Here is a 23,733-nt window from a genome sequence, read left to right as displayed (position 1 = left end):
TACCAGGTTTGCACACACAGTAGCTGGTATTTTGGCCCATTCCTCCATGCAGATCTTCTCGAGAGCAGTGATGTTTTGGGGCTGTCGCCAAGCAACACGGACTTTCAACTCCCGCCACAGATTTTCTATGGGGTTGAGGTCTGGAGACTGGCTAGGCCACTCCAGGACTTTCAAATGCTTCTTACGGAGCCACTCCTTTGTTGCCCGGGCGGTGTGTTTTGGATCATTGTCATGTTGGGAGACCCAGCCTCGTTTCATCTTCAAAGTTCTCACTGATGGAAGGAGGTTTTGGCTCAAAATCTCACGATACATGGCCCCATTCATTCTGTCCTTAACACGGATCAGTCGTCCTGTCCCCTTGGCAGAAAAACAGCCCCATAGCATGATGTTTCCACCCCCATGCTTCACAGTAGGTATGGTGTTCTTGGGATGCAACTCAGTATTCTTCTTCCTCCAAACACGACGAGTTGAGTTTATACCAAAAAGTTCTACTTTGGTTTCATCTGACCACATGATCATGTATCATCCATGTGCTCTCTGGCAAACTTCAGACGGGCCTGGACATGCACTGGCTTCAGCAGCGGAACACGTCTGGCACTGCGGGATTTGATTCCCTGCCGTTGTAGTGTGTTACTGATGGTGACCTTTGTTACTTTGGTCCCAGCTCTCTGCAGGTCATTCACCAGGTCCCCCCGTGTGGTTCTGGGATCTTTGCTCACCGTTCTCATGATCATTTTGACCCCACGGGATGAGATCTTGCGTGGAGCCCCAGATCGAGGGAGATTATCAGTGGTCTTGTATGTCTTCCATTTTCTGATGATTGCTCCCACAGTTGAATTTTTCACACCAAGCTGCTTGCCTATTGTAGATTCACTCTTCCCAGTCTGGTGCAGGGCTACAATACTTTTCCTGGTGTCCTTCGAAAGCTCTTTGGTCTTGGCCATGGCGGAGTTTGGAGTCTGAGGCTGTGGACAGGTGTCTTTTATACAGATGATGAGTTCAAAAAGGTGCCATTCATACAGGTAACGAGTGGGGGACAGAAAAGCTTCTTACAGAAGACGTTACAGGTCTGTGAGAGCCAGAGATTTTCCTTGTTTGAGGTGACCAAATACTTATTTTCCACCCTGATTTACGAATAAATTCTTTACAAATCCTACCATGTGAATTCATGGATTTTTTTTTCCACATTCTGTCTCTCACAGTTGAAGTGTACCTCTGGTGCAAATCCCTGACCTCTGTCATTTTAAGTGGGGGAACTTGCACAATCGGTGGCTGACTAAATACTTTTTTGCCCCACTGTATGTGTGTATGCATGTGTGAGAATGTGCATGTCTGTATGCATGTGAGTGCGTTTGTGTGAACTCCTGCCGACAAAAGGGTCCTAAAAGCAGGAAGCTTACTAAACAAGAAAAGAGAACCTTCACATAGGATGTCCCATAATAAAACACTGCAGCCTCCCCCACCGTTCAACAGTCTGGGGAGGGGGTGAGAAACAAAGGAATGTCTTTGATCATGCTGCTTGAACTAAGACTTACAAATGTAAGTAACAATTTGACTCCAACAGAAAATTCACCATAAAAAATACAAGTGGCAAAAAAAATAGATATGAGCTTTGGCTGACATACTTTTATTTTTTTCTGTCCTAAGCTCTATGGCCATTTCCATCACAAAAGATACAGTATATGAACCAGTGAAAATGTTAATAAAGAAAGAATGTACTTAATATACAGTACATGTATTAACTGAAAGAAGCAAAACTAAAGACCAGTTGTGGTGCAATATTCTATGTTGGGTGCTTTCAAATTATTTTCTACAAATCTTTAAACGTATTTTGAAAAAACAAATTCTGAAACCAACATGCAGCAAGTGGTGCAAATGAAAAGTAGGCTGAACGTTTTGAACACAACTGATTATTGATCAACATTCTTCTTTAATGTTGTAACATTATTCACATGCTGAAGTTATCACTAACCAAAACCTTGTCTTGCCAGGAACCAAAGCCCTTCTGCAACAGGTACGCCCGCAGCACATTCTTGGCTTCCTGGTATGGCTTTGCCATCATCTTCAGTGACCCAAAAAATATATAGTATGAATAACAGCTTGGGGTTCTTTTTAAAACAACAACTCAGCAAGTCAGGAAACGGTCATTTAAAAAAGCAGAAAATACAATAAGCTTGTGTGGTGGTTATTCCCATATGGAAAAGATATATATAAATCTTATAAAGTTTGTATCTGTCTTGTGTGAAACTTGTATGAAAAGCATATAAGAGTGAAAACAGATATAAGATCCTGTGAAAAATTATATAATGAAACTTGTATGTTTTGGATACTTACTAAAACAATGTATGAAAGTAATGAGAAAGTGGCCACTTTCATGAGTAAATCATGTAAGCCTTATATGATTTACTCATGAAAGTGGCCACTTTCATGAGTAATCACATATAAGTTTTTACTATTTCTTTTCCATATGGGTTTTAACGTGTTTAACAGCATTTGCTTTCTATTGGATCAGTGTACAGCAGTTTACATTGCTAAAATAAAGTTTCAGATTACACAGAAGAAGGTGCTGAGTTTACCTTGGCTTCTCTGTAGGTACTTGTGGCCAGCAGGTCCGTCCTCTGAGCCTCTTTGGCCACCAACCTGAAGCGGTGCATCATCGCTGCTTTGCACAGACGGCTTGCTAGGGCAGATCCACTCTTAAAGGGAGAGCTAAACACCAAATAAATAAATGAGTCTGAAACTCTAGTTATGATGTTCTAATACAGCCCGAGTTGAGTCAAAAAAGGATACTGCCTATAGTTCTCAATATATCTGGTAACATGTTAATTACATTTCCAAGTGGTCTAGTAAAAACCTTACAATAATCTGATCTTTCAATTAGTCATTTCTCGTATATTATTTAGGGTATACACCACCAGTCAAAGGTTTGGACACACATTCTCATTTAATGGTTTTTCTTTATTTTCATGACTATTTACATTGTAGATTCTCACTGAAGGCATTAAAACTACATATGAACACATGGAATTATGTAAAACAAAAAAAGCATAAAATAACTCAAAACATCCATCCATCCATTTTCTTCTGCTTATCCGGGGCCGGGTCTCAGGGGCAGCAGGCCAAGCAGAGAAGCCCAGACCTCCCTCTCCCCAGCCACCTCCTCCAGCTTATCTGGGGGAACACCAAAGTGTTCCCAGGCCAGCCGAGAGATATAATCTCTCCGGCGTGTCCTGGGTCTGCCCTGGGGCCTCCTCCCGGTGGGACATGCCCAGAAAACCTCGCCCAGGGGGCATCCTTGTCAGATGCCCAAACCACCTCAACTGGCTCCTTTCGATGTGGCGGAGCAATGGCTTTACTCTGAGCCCCTCCCAAATGGCCGAATCACCCTCTCTCTCTTTTTTTTCCCCTTCTGAATTGTACTGATTTTATTGAACAATTAAAAACACAACATTGCAGCTTCAAAAAACTAGGACATTAAATCATAGACATTAATTAAAAGATGTGTATATGTGTGGTGTATTTTATCTATGCACATGAATGTTTCTACGTTAATTATACACAATTATAATATACTTCTCCCCTCATGCTTATTTAGTAATTGTGTTTGCATTCATACTGTTTCCAAGCACAATAGATGGTGTTTTCTGGGATTTTTGCCTCTCCTGCAGTAAAGCCACAGTTCTCAGAGGGGTATCGCTGCTGCTCATCTTCTTCAGCAACGCCTCTACCTCCAGCTTTTTCATCCTCCTCTCGGTCTTCATTTTTCCAGACCCCTTTCCGTTGAATAGATGGAGAGCTGCCTAAAAGCTTCTTTTGGAGTGAGTTTCCGCCCAGACTCCTCCACGTACTCAATCTTGACGTCAGGCTTGCAGCCATCCTCCTTGAAGTCTTGCATGAAACCTCTGTATTCTTCTCTGCGGCTGTACTTGTCATCAAAGCCCATCTTGTCCTCAATGCACTAGTCACCATTGGGCAGGGCACCCTTTGGTGCTTTGACACGTGCTACTTTCTGCACTTGAGTGTCCAACAAACCCTTATTTTTGCACAGCAACAGTGCAGCAACGAGGCCAGAGTTGACGATGGGCTCCTCGTCCAAAATGGTGGCACAGGCTGTGGCAAAATCTGGTTGATTTTGCTCGTGATCCAGGTTAACTCCATCCAACATTCTCATCCATATCAAGAGTCTTAACCTCCAGCATCATCTTTTTCCTCCTCCTGTTCAAAGTCCATAATGTCTTCCTGGTCCTCTGTTGCCTGACAGTCCGCATGTTGGGATATCACCCAGGATTCTGCAAAACTCTGAGGTAGCATTAAAAAAAAAAAAAGTTGTTCCTCTTGTCAGGATGGTCTTCGTTGTAATTTTTAACAAGGTTCTTAACCTGCTCTGCCACTTTCTCCCCAGAGTCTTTCAGGAGCTGCATTTGCTTCAGCTTCCTCTGCTTCTGCAGTTCCTGCTCTGCCTCATCCTCCTCAATTACAGCATGCTCAGGAGGGGTAAATTCCTCATTGTCGCTTATGTCCATTTCTGTCATCCTGATGTCGCCAGACAGCAGGTGGATTTCATGCGTCACCACCTTCTCCTCCTTCTTTACTTCTTGGTCTTCATCATTCTCCTGTTTGAGGCCTCGGCCACGTGTCCTGGAGCCAAAGTCAGAGCTGCAGGTGTCATTGAGGTGAAAGTCATCTGCAATGGATTTCTTCTCCTTCTTCCAGGTCTTCTTCACTCTATGATTTGTCTTTTTAAAGCCCACCATTTCCTGTGGTGTGTAGTACTCCGAGGTGATAGAAAGTGCAGGCATTTCCAAGGACTGGGTTCTCACCCTATCTCTAAGGGAGAGGCCAGCCATCCTTGGGAGGAAACCCATTTCCGCCGCTTGTAGTCGCGATGTCGTTCTTTCGGTCACTACCCACAGCTCATGACCATAGGTGAGGGTAGAGGCGTAGATCGACCGGTAAATTGAGAGCTTTGCTTTTACGCTCAGCTCTCTCTTCACCACAACAGACCGGTATAGCGCCGCATCAATGCAGCCACTGCACCAATCCATCTGTCGATCTCCCGCTCCCTTTTCCCATCACTCGTGAACAAGACCCCGAGGTACTTAAACTCCTCCATTTGGGGCAGTCTCGTCCCTGACCCGGAGTGGGCACTCCACCTTTTTCCGGCTGAGGACCGTGGCCTCAGATTTGGAGGTGGTGATTCTCATTCCCACTGCTTCACACTCAGCTGCGAAGCGTTCCAAGGCGAACTGGAGGCCATCACCTGATGAAGCCAACAGGACCACATCATCTGTGAAAAGCAGAGATGAGATCCTGAGACCACCAAAGTGAAAGCCTTCCGCCACTTGGCTACGCCTAGAAATTCTGTCCATAAAAATTATGAACAGAATCATTGACAAAGGGCAGCCCTGGCGGAGCCCATCACCCACCAGGAATGAGTCCAACTTATTGCCGGCTATGCAGAACAAGCTCTTGTAATGGTCGTATAAGGACTGAATGGCCCGTAGCAATGACACCCCATACTCCCGGAGCACCCCCCACAGGACCACCTGAGGGACACTGTCGAATGCCTTCTCCAAGTCCACAAAACACATGTAGACTCAAAACATGTTTTATATTTTAGATTCTTCAAAATAGCCATCCTTTGCTTTGATTACTGCTTTGCACACTCTTGGCATTCTCTTGATGAGCTTCATGAGGTAGTCAACTAAAATGGCTTTTCAATAGTCTTGAAGGAGTTCCCAGAGGTCACAAGAACTTGTTGGGCATTTTTGCCTTCACTCTGTGGTCCATCTGATGCCAAACCATCTCGATTGAGTTTAGGTCAGGTGACTATGGAGGCCAGGCCATCTGGTGCAGCACTCCATCACTCTCCTTCTTGGTCAAATAGCTCTTACACAGCCTGGCGGTGTGTTTGGAGTCATTTTCCTGTTGAAAAATAAATTATGGTACAACTAGTGTGACTTCAATTTTGAATAAATCCCCAACAGTGTCACTAGCAAAGCACCCCCACACATTGACACCTGTTCCAGCATGCTCCGCAGTGGGAACCATGCATTTGGAAACCATCCGTTCACCTTTTCTGCGTCGCACAAAGACACAGCGGTTGGACCCAAAGATCTCAAATTTGGGCTCATCAGACCAAAGCACAGATTTCACTGGTCCATGCGTTTCTTGGCCCAAACATATCTGTTATTACTTTTTCTTAGTAATGGTTTCTTAGCAGCATTTTTACTACAAAGACCTGATTCGTGCAGTCTCCTCTGAACAGTTGATGTAGAGATGTGTCTGCTACTGGCATTTATCTGGGCTCTCATCTGAGGTGCTGTGGTTTCTGAGGCTGGTGACGCGGATGAATTTATCCACAGCAGCAGAGGTGACTCTTGGTCTTCCTTTCCTGGGACAGTCCTCATGTTAGCTAGTTTCATCATAGCACTTGATGGTTTTTGCAGCTGCACTTGGGGACACATTCAAAGTTTTTGCAATTTTCCAGACTGACTAACCTTCAGTTCTTAAAGTAATGATGGATTGTATGGGCTCAAATTGTGGTCATAAATATGTTGTACCTGTAAATCAAATGCGTATTTAGCTGATTGGTTCTTGCCATAATATGAAATTATAACAGTTATCAAATAGGGCTGTTCACTTTGTACCAACCTGACTTCTGCCCAACACAACTGATGGTCCCAAACCCATTAAGACGGCAAGAAATTACACAAATTAATCCTGGCAAGGAAAACTTCTGAAGCGAAAACTATTTCAGGTGACCACATCATGAAGCTCACTAACAGGCCAAGGGTTTGCAGCACTGTCAACAAAGCAAAGGGTGGCTACTTTCAGTAATCTAAAATATCACATATACTCAGAGTTATTCATGATTTCTTTCTTTGCTACACAATTCCATATATCTTGTTTTATATATTTGATGTCTATATCTACAATCTAGAAAGTAGCATAAATAGAGAAAAACCATTAAATGAGAAGGTGTGTCCAAACTTTTCACTGGTAGCGTATTATTTTAAGATGGTTCATTTTAAAAGTATAACTAAAATAAAGCATATAAAAATAAGTATCAAACCCCAAAACCCCTCAATTCTCCCAACTTCCTATACAGTGATTCTTACTCCTCTATGGTCTTGCCCTCCAGACCATCCACAACCTCCAGGGAGCTGTCTCCCTCGCTCCAGTTGATACCGTAGGTCAGCTGGTTACCGCCTGCATGACTGGAAGCCGCAGATGGCACCAGGCTAATGTGAGGCCTCATCATGCAATAGAACATGGGCAGCTTGGAGGTGATGCCCTCTACACGCTGGCTGACAGACATCTCCATGCCACGAATTTCACTACAGTCAGAGTCACCTGCAAGGTTGATTTAAAGTTACAAGACACAGAATCATATGTAGTTTCCTTCAGTTAGTGGTATCATTTTTTTATGACTAATCTTGCTGCAATCTGCAATTGTGAAGGTGTTTGACTTTGTTTGCTGCAAATATAGAGTATAACTCATTCTGGAGTTTCCCCATCCCTTACAGACTGAATCAATGTGGTCAAAGTCATTATGATTATGAAAAAGGAGAGGAAGGAAGAAAATTATTACTTTACCTTTGTAAAAATAACTTGGAAACTTGAGGATACACTACTGTGACATAGTGATACATTGTCAAAAGGACAACTTGGGGAATTTGTCAACTGTTTTTCACCTGCCTAAAAGCAGGTGCATACATTGATCTTATGTAGGGTTACACAAAGTTACAGAAGGAATTGTTTGAGTATGAAATGTAGAGCCATCAGTTTGTTTCTTTGCCACATACAGTGGAACCCCGACTTACGAATACCCGGTTTCACGAAAAATTCAAGCTACGAAGGCACTGAATGGCAATATTTCTGCCTGTGTTACGGCAAAATGCCAGAGTAACGAAATCCGCTGGCTCTGATTGGCTGAGCCTACAATGCCCACAATGCCTTCTGAATCGTGTGACAACCCCTTGGCTTCTGTACTTGAGCTTCGCTGTTCCACTTGAACGACGTATTGTTGTTCTAGTTAGCAATTAGCCTATCGTTCAGCATCGCCTCACTCAAAACGCGCAATGGGTGCTTCGACTTAGGAAAATTTTCGACTTACGAAAGACCCTCAGGAACGAATTAATTTCGTAAGTCGGGGTTCCACTGTACTTTTAAATGACAGCAGGTACTACACTAAGATCTGTCTTGGAAAAACAATTTGTCCTATCTTTTTATGATGTGAAGTACACCCTAATAGAGTCCTCCCAGCCCTGAAATGAAATGAATCTTTAAGATGCTTGCTCTATTCCATTTTAAATTGGGACTGTGTGAGAGACTAGTGCTTTGTAAAAACTTTGTGAAATGACAAAAGCACAAGAACTGTGTTCATATCACTATTAACGGCACAAATGAAGACGTCTAGCATTCACCCACACTGTCTAACCCAGTGCCAACGTGGAGTGATTCTACTGGTGTATTTGGACTTGGTGGTGATGCACTTTTGCATAATGATAAAAAATAAATAAATAAAAATAAGAAAAAAACAAAACAAAAAAAAAACAGGGTCTCTCATTTGCTACCTCCTCATATTTTGGAAAAGGTAACAAATACAGGGTGATTCCCAACTACCCTTAAGGAGCATGACTGATTTTATTACTTGCCTATGAGGATGCTGTGGACATAGATGGGCTCGATAAAGTGGCTAAGCAAGGCTCCCTGGTATCCAAGGACCTGCCACTGAGTGATCTTGTCTGTTGTGGACATGCTGACAACTTTGGAGTTAGATTGATCAAGGAGTGATGAGAAAACCGAGAACACCTTTAAAAGAAAGTACACCTTTATACTTATGCATCAACACAGGTACAGGTGAATCATTTAGGTGTTCAGCAGATAAAAGAAATTAAACAACACCTTGCCCTCCACAGACAGGTGTAGGCTGATCTCGTTGTTAACTTGCCATGCTGACATGGAGAGTGGGTTCAGGCGCCTGCAAATTAAGCAGAAAGGTAAGAAAAATATTTCTGACCTTGAATAATATCTTTAGAGATATTATTTAGAGATATATCTTTCAAGATGTTATTCAAACTTCTATAACCCGAACTGTTTAAACTGAAGTTCTAATTAATTTAACTCTTTACCAACATCACTCACAGATAGCTGACATCAGGTTCTTCATGGACCACGTTTCAGCCGCATTCCAAAAACCAATGCAAGCTGCACTCACACACTCTGGTATTATCTTGGGTGCCTTTTGTTATGCTAACCTATGCTTCCTAGTGTCCTCTCTTGTGACTTAATGACATCCGTTTATCTCACAAGTAACTAATATCCAGTCTTTAAGTCTGACGTCATTAGCCCTGTGTGGGCCCAAACTTCGCTGCAGGTCCCTAAGTCACACGATCACTGCGGCATCACAGAGTTAAAAACTGTCTAAATCCTTTCATCTGTAATAAAATGATCAGCGTTGCTGCTCTACCAGGTGTAACAATTACATTTAACATCCAGGCATCCATGAAAACCAAATTTATGAAATTTAACGGAGTTAGCAGGACGTTAGCTTGCTAGATTCCATCTAAATATAATATACCATGTTCTCACTGAGGGATTTCCGAATCAAATTAAGATGTACAGCTCTGCTATCATTTCCGACATAAATGAAGACAGGAAAGTAGACAGCAGTGACGTTTGTAGGGTTATATAATGATGTGCTACGTGATCGCTAGCGACACAGCTATGTTAGCATAATATAAACAGTGAAGCTGAAGGATGAATGCCAAATTTTTTCCACTCCATAAAAGTTAACGTGATGGTTGCTGAAGGTTCGGGACAAATGCAGTCACATGGCAGGATGCTGACCACACCGAACAGACCGAACTTCAGTCGGGAGAACAACTGAGATAATCCATCCATAATACAAGGTTAGTTATTAATATACTGCTGCATGGGCTGGTCTGTAGTTACATCGTAAGGTTTTAAAAAGTGAGCTTTAAAATGATTAGCGGTAATAAAAACAGAGAGGCCGACAGTGATCGGTGACTGTTTTTAGGGGCTTGTTGAGATCAAAAAGAACAAGATACAAAGCATGAAAACGTAAAAAACACAAAAGCCTTATTAAACGTGGAGTAGTTTGGGCACGGAAGCAGGATTCATCACGTCATCACTTAAAGACTGGATTGTTTAAAACTGATTTATCAGTATATGGTATGATATCAAGGTATGTCAGCTTCACATTTCTCTCTTTTATAATTTTGCCAGTGTAAACTAAGAAGCAAGAATTAGAGTGAGTGAGGAAAGTGAGCAGACATGTTACCATAATGAAAAGCACCCCCGAAATTTGCTTTGCTCATCTTTGTTTTGCGTTTTGGTGGGTGGAGAGGCATAAATATGTGGGAGGTTCAATCAAATGTGGTAACACGAAGTGAGTTTCAGGTATTTTAGTGGAAAATGTGTGTTAGACTTTGAGCTAAGCATACATGTCTCAGAGCTGTACTGCTTTTGCTGCATCAATCTGCTGCCAACTGCACTGTCAATAGCACAAATTGATAAAAAACTGGGATTTGATCATCATCCAACCTCATACAGATACATGTTAATGTGCTTTAACTAGAAACACTCAGTCAACTATTAAAGTTCATGCCTTTTTTTTTTTAGCATTTTCTGCTCAGCACTGTTGAAGAAATAGATCCAAGTCTTGTTTTCTGACAGTTTACCGGGATGGTGCATGTGCATAAAGATTCTGGTATTCGGGGAGTTTAACAACCCAGAACCACATACATTTATGAAAAAGCACAATAGGATAGTAGGGGAGTACAATCAGTGGGGATATGTTAACAGCGAGCGCACTACCCACTAACATTTGTCTCCATTCATCCACATTAAACAAAAACAAATAGTAATACATCAAGAAGCAATAAATGTGGGGTGACAAGAGCAAAAACTTGACTGATGTGACGTGATTGGGTTTTTTTTTTTTTTTTACCTCTTAAAATAATTTTCACCTGTGGACTGATCAAAATGTATTATTACTCTATAACCATTTAAGACAGAGGTGTCCAACTCTAGGCCTCAAGAGAGGGTGTCCTGGAGTTTTTAAAATGTGTCCTTGATCCAACACAGCTGATTTAAATGGCTAAATTACCTCCTCAACATGTCTTGAAGTTCTCCAGGGGCCTGGTAATGAAATAATCATTGATTCAGGTGTGTTGACCCAGCATAATATCTAAAATCCGCAGAACACCAGTCCCTAAGGCCTGGAGTTGGACACTTCTGATTTAAGATTTATGAAAATAAGTTCTTGCCTGTGAGTTTTCAGAAATGGTTCATGTGAACAGATTCTTATCTACATCATCAAAATAATGTTATATATAATAAACTTTATTTTTTTAGTCACGTTTCAAAACTAAACTCTGCCTCCTAAGTATAACAAATCTTTTAGTATGAGATTTCCATACAGCCATTAGACTTGGGCCGTATATGTTCCTCTTTCAGTCCATTAAATCACTGCTATTATCAGGACCAGGTCAAATATGACATAACTGCAGCCTCTGGCTGGAAAAGCACTGCACCTGACACAGTGTTAATTATGTATTGGTATTTTTCCTATATTAAACTGAGTATGAGTAAACTGCTAAACTGAGTGAGATGAGTAAGCCAATATTAAAAAGGTCATTATTATGCCAGAGCCTGTGTAAACCATTTCAGGTTCATGCTATGTGTTTCAGTCATTACTACAAAGATGGGTAAGAAGCAAAAAAAATCTGCTAAAATGTAGGTAACATATTTTTGTTCACCTGTTTTCAAAAGCGAGAGAGAAGAGGCGTTAAAGGAAATGAACTTCTGTGGGGTTAAGCTGATAAGCACTTACAGTTTGGAAGGGATCTGCGCAGCACCCTTTGGCAGTTGGTTGACATAGAGGTGAAGAGTTATACCACTCTTCAGGCTGAGGAAGCTGCTGCTGCTGCTTTGCTGGAAGATTGACTTCTGAGTGAGATTTGCATTTTTGCTGAAAAACATCAGCAGGTGCCGGTACAGGAACCTGCCAACAAGGAGATATTACTTATTCTGTGCAAAGTGGCCATAGATCTATGTAGTAACATTTTTTAAAAGTGAAAATCTGCAATATCACTAAATCTTGAAGTTAAAGCTACTATACTGACCCATTTGAGCATAATGTGAGGTTTGCTGCAGTTAGCTTACTTTAAGGTCTCCAAAAGACAAAGAAATACACAAGCAACATGTTTGCCCGCAGACCTCAAAACATTGCTTTCAGAGATCTCTTAACATTTAAACAGGAAATAAAGCCAGCCATTGTCAGACACATTTGCACATAAGCTCTTTATACATGATAGTCATTAATCTCTATATATTCAGACATGATAACGATTTCAAATTAAAAGTCTGCTAGAATTTTAGTGGACAAAACATATTAACTGAAAACATTTGCAATCAGCCTATATCAAAGTAGGTCAGGACACACAAATGAAACCTTAAAAAAGGGAATGATTATATTTGATTGTATTAATGAACATGATTAACCCTTTAAGACCTACCATAGAACCAAGTCTGCCAGAGCTTATCGTTATATTTTACATGCTGCAGTCCCATTTCTGGGAGCATTTCAATTGCTATACATCAATACAACCATTATAGCCCACATTTTAATAATATGTATGCATTAAGTCCATAGCAACTACATAAATTACAAAAAAGTGCAATACACTACAAAAAAATCGAAAATTGTTTTGTTTTTTTGTGTCTTTTTACATATATTTCTAGTTAGAGAAATTTAAGATTTATCCCTCAAAACTGTAAGCACAAAATAGTTTCCAACAAGAGGAAATTTATTTTGAGTGTCTTCATAGTTTTATTTTTGAGATACACCGATTTTTTATATACTGCAGGAAAAATGAAAATAAATATTATAATGCAAATTTGCAAAAAAAAAAACCAAAAAAAAAACCCCCAGCATGTGCACCAAAATAAACTATTTCCAGCAGTGCAATTTGAGTTCTAAGCATCACAGAAACTATTCAGAAAAGCATGAAGTCAAACATGACTTATAAAAACACCAGTATAGGCTTATAAGGCCCCGAAGGTAAAAAATAAAATTTTCTGCGAAAATGACGTCACTTCCGGTTTCGGGCAAGTAGTGGCGGCCATGTGATAGTTCGCCCTGACGTCTATTCCAACATAGGAAGTGTTATGAACAGCTGATCGGATCGGCAAAGCCTGTTTCTGGAGCTTGTTGCTGCAAGTGCTTTTTATGCAATTTTTGCAAAGCTGCATGTGGAAGGAAACCGTGACTTAGGACAAGCTGATGGCATAAGATGTAAGTACAACTCCTCCGGTTTCATATGCAAAAAAAATTATTGTGCTAGCTTACGTGGTTCCGGTTCTATAGTGCTTTAAAACTAGTTACGCAAAACAGAGCGTGCCCACTCCGACCGGCTTTAAAGGGTTAATGACCTTCCATGAATCGCTACTTTATCGTGGTGGAGCAAAGTCCCAGGGATCCCAGGGGCTATGTTATCTTACCTATCAGCGGGTCTCCCATGGCAAATCCTGGGTGAGGGATTAGACAAAGAGTGATTCAAAAAACCCCAGGAGGAGAAGACCCAGGGAAGAGTTCACTCAGGGTTACAGATCTGGGGAGGGTGCCAGAGGGTGAGCGACTGGTGGCCGGGCCTTAGACCATGGGGCCGGGTCGGGTGCAGCCTGAAAAAGGGACATGGGCCCCCCTCCTGTAGGCCCACCACTTGCAGGAGGCGCTGTAGGGGTGGATGTCCAAAACTAGCGACCAGGACATGGAAATTAGCGTTCTCCGAAGGGTGACTGGCCTCTCCCTTAGAGAGAGGAGTTCAGCCATCCAGGAGGGGCTCAGAGTAGAGCCGCTACTCCTCCACATCAAAAGGAGCCAGTTGAAGAAGTTAAATTGGCTCCAAGGAATGCTTGGTGTTACCCCAGACAAGAATGAGGAGGTGGGTGTGGAGGAGGAGGTCTGGGCTTCTCTGCTTAGGCTGCAGCCCGTGACCTGGCTTCAGCTAATTAGAAGAAGACTGATGTATGGATGGATGTATTAACGAACATCATCTACAATCTACACGCACATTGTAAGTTGGGGACCAAAAGTATACTCTGGATTTGCTGGTTGAACAGTATAAGCTAGTGTAAAGCACACTTTTGGGCTTTTTATTTTTTTTAATAAAGTTAGTTTTTTATTAAACAGCAAAAAAGTGGTAAAGACAAGTGAAGTGAGCTAAGAGATTAGCTCTGGTATTATTGACTTGCATCTGTGTCTAAATAACCATCATTGATAAATAGGAAAATGGTAAATGGACTGGTTCTTATATAGCACTTTTCTACTCTGAGCCCTCAAAGTGCTTTATACATTACGACATTTTAAGAACACGAGAGTTAAGTGTACATGTATCCACTTAAACTGCTGTGTTGTACTGAGGTTAGAATGAATCATCTTTGGTTTAGTATGTTCCATTAGACAAACAATTACCGTTAGAGGTCTATTTATATCTACAAAAACCACAAGGTAAATGAAAAATATTTTTAACCAGAGTCTATAGCTGTAAAATATTAGATTTAGATAAACAGTGTGCAAAATATTTATTGGAGTAAAACAATCGATTACCACTGTTGAGAAAATGTTACAAATTATGATATTGATATTGTTGACATCACTCAGCCACGACATAATATCACAAGTAATTAGTGATTATATTATATTTTATTACATTGCAATGCATATAATATAACATTACAACATATAACTAATGGGTATTTTAAAAATCAGGTTTCAAATTTGCATGGGAAAAAAAATACTGCTTTCATTTTTCCATCATGGTATAAAGTGGAGAAAACCATTTGCTATAACGTGACATGACACATAAAAAAATATGGGTCATGGTTGCAACAAACCTCATAAGAGATCTTCTTGCTGTGACAACTGCGTGTGAATCATGCACAATCCTCCCGTTCGATGAGATACTCTCTTTTGTATTAAAATTACCAGTCCCAAGAGCAACCACTTCATATCCATTGGCTAGAGAAAGACAAAAGTGTGAGGAGAGGTAAATACAACATATTTACCTGATAGCCACTCAACATATCATTCTATAACATTTATATAACTCATGTCTGTTTCAGTTTCCTTAACAAAAGTATTGTTGTTCTATCTATAGCTACAGTTTTTTATCCATGAGAGAATTTTGTGCGACTCACCATTAAATAAGGAATTAAATTTTTAAAAAAGTACTCCAGGCCTGCCAAAAACAGCTCACTGAGCAGGTTTTTCCTTTCCTATTGATTGTTAAAGTTCAGCTGGATTTTGAGGTATGCTTTGGGTTACTGCTGTGTTATAAAAACAGTCATTGGCTGTCACACAGCACTAAGGCATAACATGACATGACCAGACCTATACCAATCAGCTGAAAATTCCAGTTTGGTGGGGAGAGTAAAGACAGCAGCATTAATTGAAGCAAACACTGCATTTTTTTTTCTTCACGCATACAGCTGTTATTTTCTGTGTATCTTATCTGCATATAGTACCTGTTTCCAAAGGACTCTGACAGAAGATGTCTCTTTGCTTACTTTACACACTGGAATTCTTTCAAAATATATTTTGGCTTTTACTCTGTCATCTTAAAGAAGAAATTCCAAGCTGGATGATTTTGATAACTTCCGTGCTCTTAAAGACCTCGGTCTGAGGAGCTTGAGATAATTAAGAATTTATCAGTACCTGATAAATGCTACCAGCTGACAGCTGTTCAAAAGTTAAATGAACAATATTTGTCTTCCCACTAAAGAAAAAAAAAACAAACAAAACATTTCCGTACAATAAACTACATGCTTTATCTCCCATCCCTGTACAGATTCTTCAGTCAATACAGTTTTTGTCTAACCTGTCAAGTTCTTTTTTCTCTAGGACGATGTCAGGAAGTGTCTTTGGCTCTAACATTTGTACGCTATACAGTAAATCAAAGCTATTGTATTTCAATGAATTGTTTTTGTGCAAAATCCAGCACTTAAAACTACACTATACTAAAAGTAATGTTGTACAATAATCTTAGAAATTAGATAACAGCAGTTGCTTATAGGACTAATTTACACTGCAAGGAATTAAAAACAAAACAAAACTGTTGTCACTATATTCAAGATGAAGATTTAAATCAAGCATTCTAAAATCTTTTTTCCACTAACAGACTGGTTACCATCTATCGTTCTTACTTTGAGGTCTCACTTACAAGTCTGAAGAATGAATGCTGCTGTGGTGACTGCACATCCGGAGAACTCTGGGTGACTATTCATCAGTTTCGTGAGCTGATCCCTGACAGCATGTGGAATCTGCAGATTGACAAATGGCTTCCTTTCTGTACAACAGGTGAGATAAAGAAAACGACAGGTTTTCAACTTATTCATTTGTCAGTTCATTGTCTTTCCACGTGTCAGTGCAAACAACAGCCATCTCAAGGCTCTTCACATTTTAACATATACAGTGGGGCAAAAAAGTATTTAGTCAGCCACCGATTGTGCAAGTTCCCCCACCTAAAATGATGACAGAGGTCAGTAATTTGCACCACAGGTACACTTCAACTGTGAGAGACAGAATGTGAAAAAAAAAAAAATCCATGAATCCACATGGTAGGATTTGTAAAGAATTTATTCGTAAATCAGGGTGGAAAATAAGTATTTGGTCAATAACAAAAATACAACTCAATACTTTGTAACATAACCTTTGTTGGCAATAACAGAGGTCAAACGTTTACTATAGGTCTTTACCAGGTTTGCACACACAGTAGCTGGTATTTTGGCCCATTCCTCCATGCAGATCTTCTCGAGAGCAGTGATGTTTTGGGGCTGTCGCCGAGCAACATGGACTTTCAACTCCCGCCACAGATTTTCTATGGGGTTGAGGTCTGGAGACTGGCTAGGCCACTCCAGGACTTTCAAATGCTTCTTACGGAGCCACTCCTTTGTTGCCCGGGCGGTGTGTTTTGGATCATTGTCATGTTGGGAGACCCAGCCTCGTTTCATCTTCAAAGTTCTCACTGATGGAAGGAGGTTTTGGCTCAAAATCTCACGATACATGGCCCCATTCATTCTGTCCTTAACACGGATCAGTCGTCCTGTCCCCTTGGCAGAAAAACAGCCCCATAGCATGATGTTTCCACCCCCATGCTTCAGGTATGGTGTTCTTGGGATGCAACTCAGTATTCTTCTTCCTCCAAACACGACGAGTTGAGTTTATACCAAAAAGTTCTACTTTGGTTTCATCTGACCACATGACATTCTCCCAATCCTCTGCTGTATCATCCATGTGCTCTCTGGCAAACTTCAGACGGGCCTGGACATGCACTGGCTTCAGCAGCGGAACACGTCTGGCACTGCGGGATTTGATTCCCTGCCGTTGTAGTGTGTTACTGATGGTGACCTTTGTTACTTTGGTCCCAGCTCTCTGCAGGTCATTCACCAGGTCCCCCCGTGTGGTTCTGGGATCTTTGCTCACCATTCTCATGATCATTTTGACCCCACGGGATGAGATCTTGCGTGGAGCCCCAGATCGAGGGAGATTATCAGTGGTCTTGTATGTCTTCCATTTTCTGATGATTGCTCCCACAGTTGATTTTTTCACACCAAGCTGCTTGCCTATTGTAGATTCACTCTTCCCAGTCTGGTGCAGGGCTACAATACTTTTCCTGGTGTCCTTCGAAAGCTCTTTGGTCTTGGCCATGGCGGAGTTTGGAGTCTGAGGCTGTGGACAGGTGTCTTTTATACAGATGATGAGTTCAAAAAGGTGCCATTCATACAGGTAACGAGTGGGGGACAGAAAAGCTTCTTACAGAAGACGTTACAGGTCTGTGAGAGCCAGAGATTTTCCTTGTTTGAGGTGACCAAATACTTATTTTCCACCCTAATTTACGAATAAATTCTTTACAAATCCTACCATGTGAATTCATGGATTTTTTTCTCACATTCTGTCTCTCACAGTTGAAGTGTACCTGTGGTGCAAATTACTGACCTCTGTCATCATTTTAAGTGGGGGAACTTGCACAATCGGTGGCTGACTAAATACTTTTTTGCCCCACTGTAAGCTCTAAAATGTTAGATACTGCCCGAGCAACCACTTGATAACAAAGGGAAGAAAGAATTCCCTTTTAACCGGAAGAGACCTCTAACAGGACACGGCTCAGTAAAGAGCATAAAGTGGCTAAAAATAATAAACAGGACAAAACACAAACTATGAGAGAAAGAAAAAAAGTGCATCACAGGAGGTCCACCAGCAGCCTGAACTTGTAGCAGCTTAATGAATACAAACACAGCATTTTCGAGCCATCATCATATCAGTGAGAGGTTCTCTAACTATAAGATGGACTAGCTTGGTAAGCTGCTTAAAACCCAGAGGGAATAAGTACTTGATGCCTCCTATGGAGATGTAGAGGAACTTTCACTAACATCTGTTTCAGCTCAGCTAAAACAAGGACAGACATAGGAAATCTTCAATAACGCCTGTACTCATTTGTTAGATTTTTACTTAAGTTCATTATTGTATCCAGATTTGTATTCATAAAAACTCTTTTAAAGATACCTTTTCCATTTTTATTTAAATGTACTCAAATTTGTGTGTACATTGTGACTTGTTGAGCTATTTTGCCTTTTCATTTAGTATTTTCTTTGTTGACCTATGATATTTTGTCATTGGTTGTATTTACTACTTTGACACACTAATTTCCCTACTTTGGTAGTTAATTAAAAAGTACAGCTTATCCAATCTCATCTTATGAAAGGCTAGCTCATGGTTGTGTGCCCCTGAGCTAGCCTGACTATTAGCCTCTTCTTTTTCCTGTAGCTTTCTTAAGCTTCTTCTTCTATTTTCAATTTAAATGTACTCCTTTTGTATAATATTTAACTCACTCAGCTATTTGTCTTGTCATATTGCATTCTCTTTATTGACCTACGATATTTTATTTAAGCTATCTTGTCACATGTTGTGTTTACATTTATGGCTGTTGTCAAAGTAATTTCCCTACTTCGTTGATAAATAAGGTAGAGGTTATCTAATCAGATCTTGAGGGATTATTCAGGGACAGACGTTCCAGTAGTGAGTAGTGTTATCAAAAGGGAAACATGAAGTAATTGTGAAAGTAGACAGTGTGTTTGTCCCCCAAATTGAAACCAAGGACTTGTTCAAAAGGACCTGCTCTCATTACAAAGTATTTAAATAACCAAGATATGACTAGATAAGTAAAATGAATCATATGACTAAATTTGTCTCTGACCTTCAAATTAAACATTGCTGTTGTATTTTAGCAGACAAAATCTATAAGGCAGGAATGATATCGCATAAATGACATGCATGCATCAGCAGTGTACACCCAATCCAGCTCGCCAGTCTATTGCAGGGCTCACACAGAGGCAGAAAACCATACACAAACACAATCACACCCTAAAGCCAATTAAGAATTGCCAGTTAAACTAAGACACACGTCTTTGGACAGTGGGAAGAATCAGGGCACCCAGAGAGAACACCCAAGCATGGGGAGAACATGTAAACTCTACATACAAAGGCCCCAGCTGGCCGGACGACTGCCCTGACTATATCTATACCTATCCTAAGTCATAATGTATATCCCTAACTCTATCCAACATAATCATCCTTAACACTTAGCCAGACCAATGTGATGGCAATGCCAAAGACAAAAAAAAGGTTATTGCACTTTTAAAAAATAAAATGTCAGTGGTCTCAAATCAAATTATGCAACAATAAAATATAGTCTGTGTGCTACGTATACAGATGTGTTCAAAATATTACTGTTAGTGTCATTTACTACAAAATATGCAAACAGAGAGGTAACAAGTCAGTCAAAGAATATAAAATCCAGAATTACCGAGCATGGCTCTATGAGCATGGCTATCAGAAATGGCGGGCTCCTCTTTTACTGGCAAAGGTGCAGGGACATCCAAGGCTAAAGCAGGCAAAGAAGTGAATGAAATGTAAAATGTTTAAATGTGCATTTTTAATGTTGCCAAATTAATTGTCAAAAATCGGTGGTAAGACTGGCTCGAAGAACATTTACAGCCTTACATTTACTTAATGTACAATAAAAATAAATAAATAAATGTAGCAAAAAGCTGTGTTAAATGGTGTATCCAATATTAACAACAACCGCAACAACCAACATCATAAATACTGTAAAAAACTAACATGTGCATCTCAGAGTCTGCAGAACAAACACTTTATTTTCATCAAATACTAACATGATGCTTCAGGAAGTGCAGATTTCAGACTCTCCAGGGTGGGCTGGAGATCCTGAAAAGCAAGCTCCGCTGCATTCAGACGAGCCTCCTTCTTTGTTACTCCTATACCAGTCTTGTACTGTACTCCATCGATCACAGCGCAAAAGGCAAAATAAAGCCCTGTTGTACTGGCTAATAAAGAAAAAACAGGAAAAAGTCATGAATTTTACTACAATCATACCCCAACATCTGGCTGACATCTTCTCTGTCAGCCACTGTGCATAACAAGAAGTCACAATTTGTGAAGATCCTTCAGTTTGTATCCAGTCTGAAATGACATCAGCCTCTAATGACTTAGCCTCTGGCACAATACCTTAATTTCTTGAACAACAGTTTTTTTCTCTTTCTTTGTATAAAGGGGTAAATAACAAAAGGAAAAAAAATCTAGCATAGACCTGATCTTGTGATTGCATTATAAATAAAAAAATAAACTGCATTATTCTAATGTATTTCCAAGTTCACTTCTTACTTGAAAGACCTTAAAACATTGCTGCTTTTACCTCAAAGATAAAAACAGTAATATATAATGATAGAATACAGCTATGTATTCTATCATTATAAACAACGCCATGTGGCATTGTAAAGCTGTCTGAATAGATTATGTGAAGACGTCTTCATAGATGTTGTTAAAGATTTTAGATCTGTACTTGAATGGCACCAGCATGCTCGGAAGATTTACCTGGGGCTACTGTCTCCTTCATTTCCAGATGGAACTGCAAAGTCTGGGCAAGCTGATGGAGCAAAGATATAGCATTTGTCTCTCCATTCCTGTATCTGGCAATCAGTGTTTTAGGAGAGACTTTTGGTCTTCCATCATGACCTTAGTAGGGAAAACACGAAAAAGCAGATTCAAATTTTAAACCCATATAGATTCTATTTGGAGGCCTGCAACAGAAACCACAACTTAAAGGGGCTGAAACATTGATTATCTGGAGCACTGTGGGAGCTGTATCTGGAGTAGATTAACTTCTCAAACCTACCAGGTTTAAAAGTGCTTTTCACTTGCTGATCAAAACCTATATTCATGTTAGATGGTGATCGGGTTGGTCCTGATGTCGTTGGCAAATTCTTCTTGAGAATTTGTTCAATACAAGTTCCTCTGGAACCCCCAAATGATCCACCAGTTCGATACATCCTGCCAAATTTCACCAGTTCTGAAAAGAGGAGAACAGCACTGTTTGACTTAAAGCCATGTCTTATCAACCACATTTATCTGAATAAATAAAGTTTAAAGGGTTCCCTTATAGCAGGGGTCTCAAACTCCAGTCCTCGAGGGCTGGTGTCCTGAAACTTTTCCATGTGTCCCTGTTGCAACACACCTGAATAGAATTAGTAGGTCACTAGCAAGACTCTATAGAACTTGACTACATGCTGAGGTGGTAATTCAGCCACTTGATTCATGTTACAGCATCTCATGAGTGAATGAACATGGTGGAATAAAAATACTTTTAGAAGTACATTTTTCCAAACACTTACATTTACTTAAATTTACTTGAGTAGGGTTTGAGGTTGCCAGATAAGCATGAAGTAAAGTTCTATACCCTTGCTAATGACCTACTAATTTTATTCAGGTGTGTTGTGGTGTTCAGGACATGGGTCCTTGAGGACTGGAGTTTGAGACACCTGCTTTAAAGGTTTGAAATGCAGAAAGTTCCCAGTTTTTAGGCACTTTGCTACCAGCAGCCTGTTACAAAAGCTCACGGTTTGTTTCTTTTTGTTTTGGTTGAAACTATGGACAATTTCAAAGAGCTGACAACAGTTTGACAAACATACAATAGTTTTACACCTACAAGGTGATTTTCAAAGAGCTATTAACTGAAAACTTGGAATGGCAAACTTGACATCTTTTGGCATGAAATGTACTTTCTTCTAGGGAAGAAAAAAAAATGCCCAAAGTACACAAGTGGAGGCCAAAAGTGAACTACAGCAGATGTACAGTATCTGAAAGTCATGTCCCCCCCCCAAAAAAAGAGAGGAAAAAGTCCAGCAAAAACCTGATACCGACTGGAACTGTCAGTAACACAAAACACATTTTATGAAGTGATGAATTCAAATGTAAAATTTTTGGTTCAAATTGTGATTGATCTGATAAAACGTGTTGGAGGCTCTGTCATGGTTTGAGACTGCATCTAAGTCAGTGATGTTGGTGATCTTTTCAAAATGATCAGAATTATGAATGCAGATCAGTTTTTTTAGATTTGGATACACAATCACCAAAGCATCTGATTCACAACGGCTATATTTTTCAGCAAGACAATGATCCCAAACACACTACAAGTACAGCAAAATGATACCTGGATAGGAAAAAAAAAAAAAACACAATAGAACACCCAGAGACATGGATTGGCCTCCCCAGAACCCACGCTTCAACATTACTAAAGCAGTGTGGGAGAGCACAAGAAAGGGCAGCGAACTGACATGACATGAATGACATTTAAGAAACCTGGAGATCTATTTCTTTAGACTACCGAAATTTTTATTTATATATATATATATATATATATATATATATATATATATATATATATATATATGAGAAAGCTTACCAAATACAGTTCAGACTGTCCTGATTTTCAGAATGGTGGTACAAACTATTTGTTGCCTTAAACACTCTAAAGAGATATGTTTGCACATATTTCACTTTAAAAAAATATAGGGCTTTTTAACTTTATGTATTATGTGTTTTAATTTTTGCTCTTTTGTTTTATCTATTGTTCTTAACTTATTTACTGCACAGCACTTTGGTCCTGTGCTGGCTATTTTAAAGTGCTTTATAAATAAAGTTGGATTGGAAATTTCAATAAATCGCTCCATTCTTTCTCCTTGCAAAATATAACTCAAGTATTTATAGATAGGCCAAGCGTGGGCTAACTGCTAAAATGCAATTTTGCTAATTGCTAACATTATTTTTTTTTCTTTAGAAAATAATTTTAGCGCTTTATCTTTAACAATAGATACAGAAAATTCTTTACGTTCAAAAAGAAAATAGCTTAACGGTTAAGGCCCTTAACTTGAGGGTCACTGTCGCTTTAACATTTGAGATTTAACTAGCTAGCTAGCGTGCTTTAGGTCAGAGTTCTGAACAAAGTCGCTAATCTTTACATCTTCGCTTTAAAACAAACCTAGCCAAGAAAACTCGCTAGGCCCGCTACATTTACCCACCTGATATACTGTGTACATTAAGCTTTGAGTTTTGAATTATATATGTAAATGTGACTACAAAAAGGGGCAAACACGTTTTACCTGTGCTGACAACTTTGGACGTAGTGGTCGCCGTCAACGTGTGAACGTTCTTGCTTGAACGTGGGCGTTGACGGTTGATCAGGTGACACACGCTGTTTGGAAAATGAATGATGACGTTAGCTGTAAGTTTAGGTGCTACGTTTTGGGAGGTTTAATACACATTGTAACTTAAGATCGATGTTTGAG

The 23,733-nt window shown here is 40.0% G+C and overlaps 1 protein-coding gene, 1 long non-coding RNA gene and 1 pseudogene across 4 annotated transcripts in view; 1 reads left to right on the top strand and 2 right to left on the bottom strand.

Annotated features, from left to right (window-relative positions):
- Positions 1 to 1,600: 1,600 nt before the first annotated feature.
- On the bottom strand, positions 1,601 to 23,645 carry adad1 (adenosine deaminase domain containing 1 (testis-specific)). 3 transcript variants are annotated; one of them, XM_085469670.1, is made up of 13 exons: positions 23,548 to 23,645; positions 21,285 to 21,458; positions 20,984 to 21,124; positions 20,266 to 20,436; positions 19,896 to 19,973; positions 16,254 to 16,379; positions 14,929 to 15,052; positions 11,864 to 12,034; positions 8,911 to 8,986; positions 8,661 to 8,817; positions 7,122 to 7,356; positions 2,577 to 2,709; positions 1,601 to 2,062 (listed from the first exon to the last, which is right to left on the bottom strand). In XM_085469670.1, the coding sequence occupies exons 2-13, from the start codon at positions 21,436 to 21,438 to the stop codon at positions 1,949 to 1,951; spliced, it is 1,680 nt and encodes a 559-aa protein (XP_085325796.1). In that variant the 5' UTR covers positions 21,439 to 21,458; positions 23,548 to 23,645; the 3' UTR covers positions 1,601 to 1,948. The 3 variants fall into 3 exon arrangements, with proteins under 3 accessions (XP_085325796.1, XP_085325805.1, XP_085325815.1); XM_085469679.1 differs by lacking the exon at positions 23,548 to 23,645 and adding an exon at positions 23,467 to 23,541; XM_085469689.1 differs by lacking the exons at positions 19,896 to 19,973; positions 20,266 to 20,436 and having other exon boundaries at positions 23,548 to 23,639.
- LOC146716910 (U4/U6.U5 tri-snRNP-associated protein 1 pseudogene) lies at positions 2,725 to 5,261 on the bottom strand (annotated as a pseudogene).
- LOC146716908 (uncharacterized) overlaps positions 23,605 to 23,733 on the top strand; it is a 21,182-nt gene continuing 21,053 nt past the window's right edge. Inside the window, exon 1 of the long non-coding RNA XR_014922479.1 lies at positions 23,605 to 23,669. This is a non-coding gene — a long non-coding RNA (uncharacterized LOC146716908). The remainder of the gene's footprint in view (positions 23,670 to 23,733) is intronic.

The sequence above is a fragment of the Copadichromis virginalis genome, linkage group LG2 (assembly GCF_057382275.1).
Source record: "Copadichromis virginalis isolate Kocher_CV1m ecotype Utaka linkage group LG2, C_Virginalis_male_GT1.1, whole genome shotgun sequence".
NCBI lineage: Eukaryota > Metazoa > Chordata > Actinopteri > Cichliformes > Cichlidae > Copadichromis > Copadichromis virginalis.
This window is presented reverse-complemented; position numbering and strand designations above follow the sequence as displayed.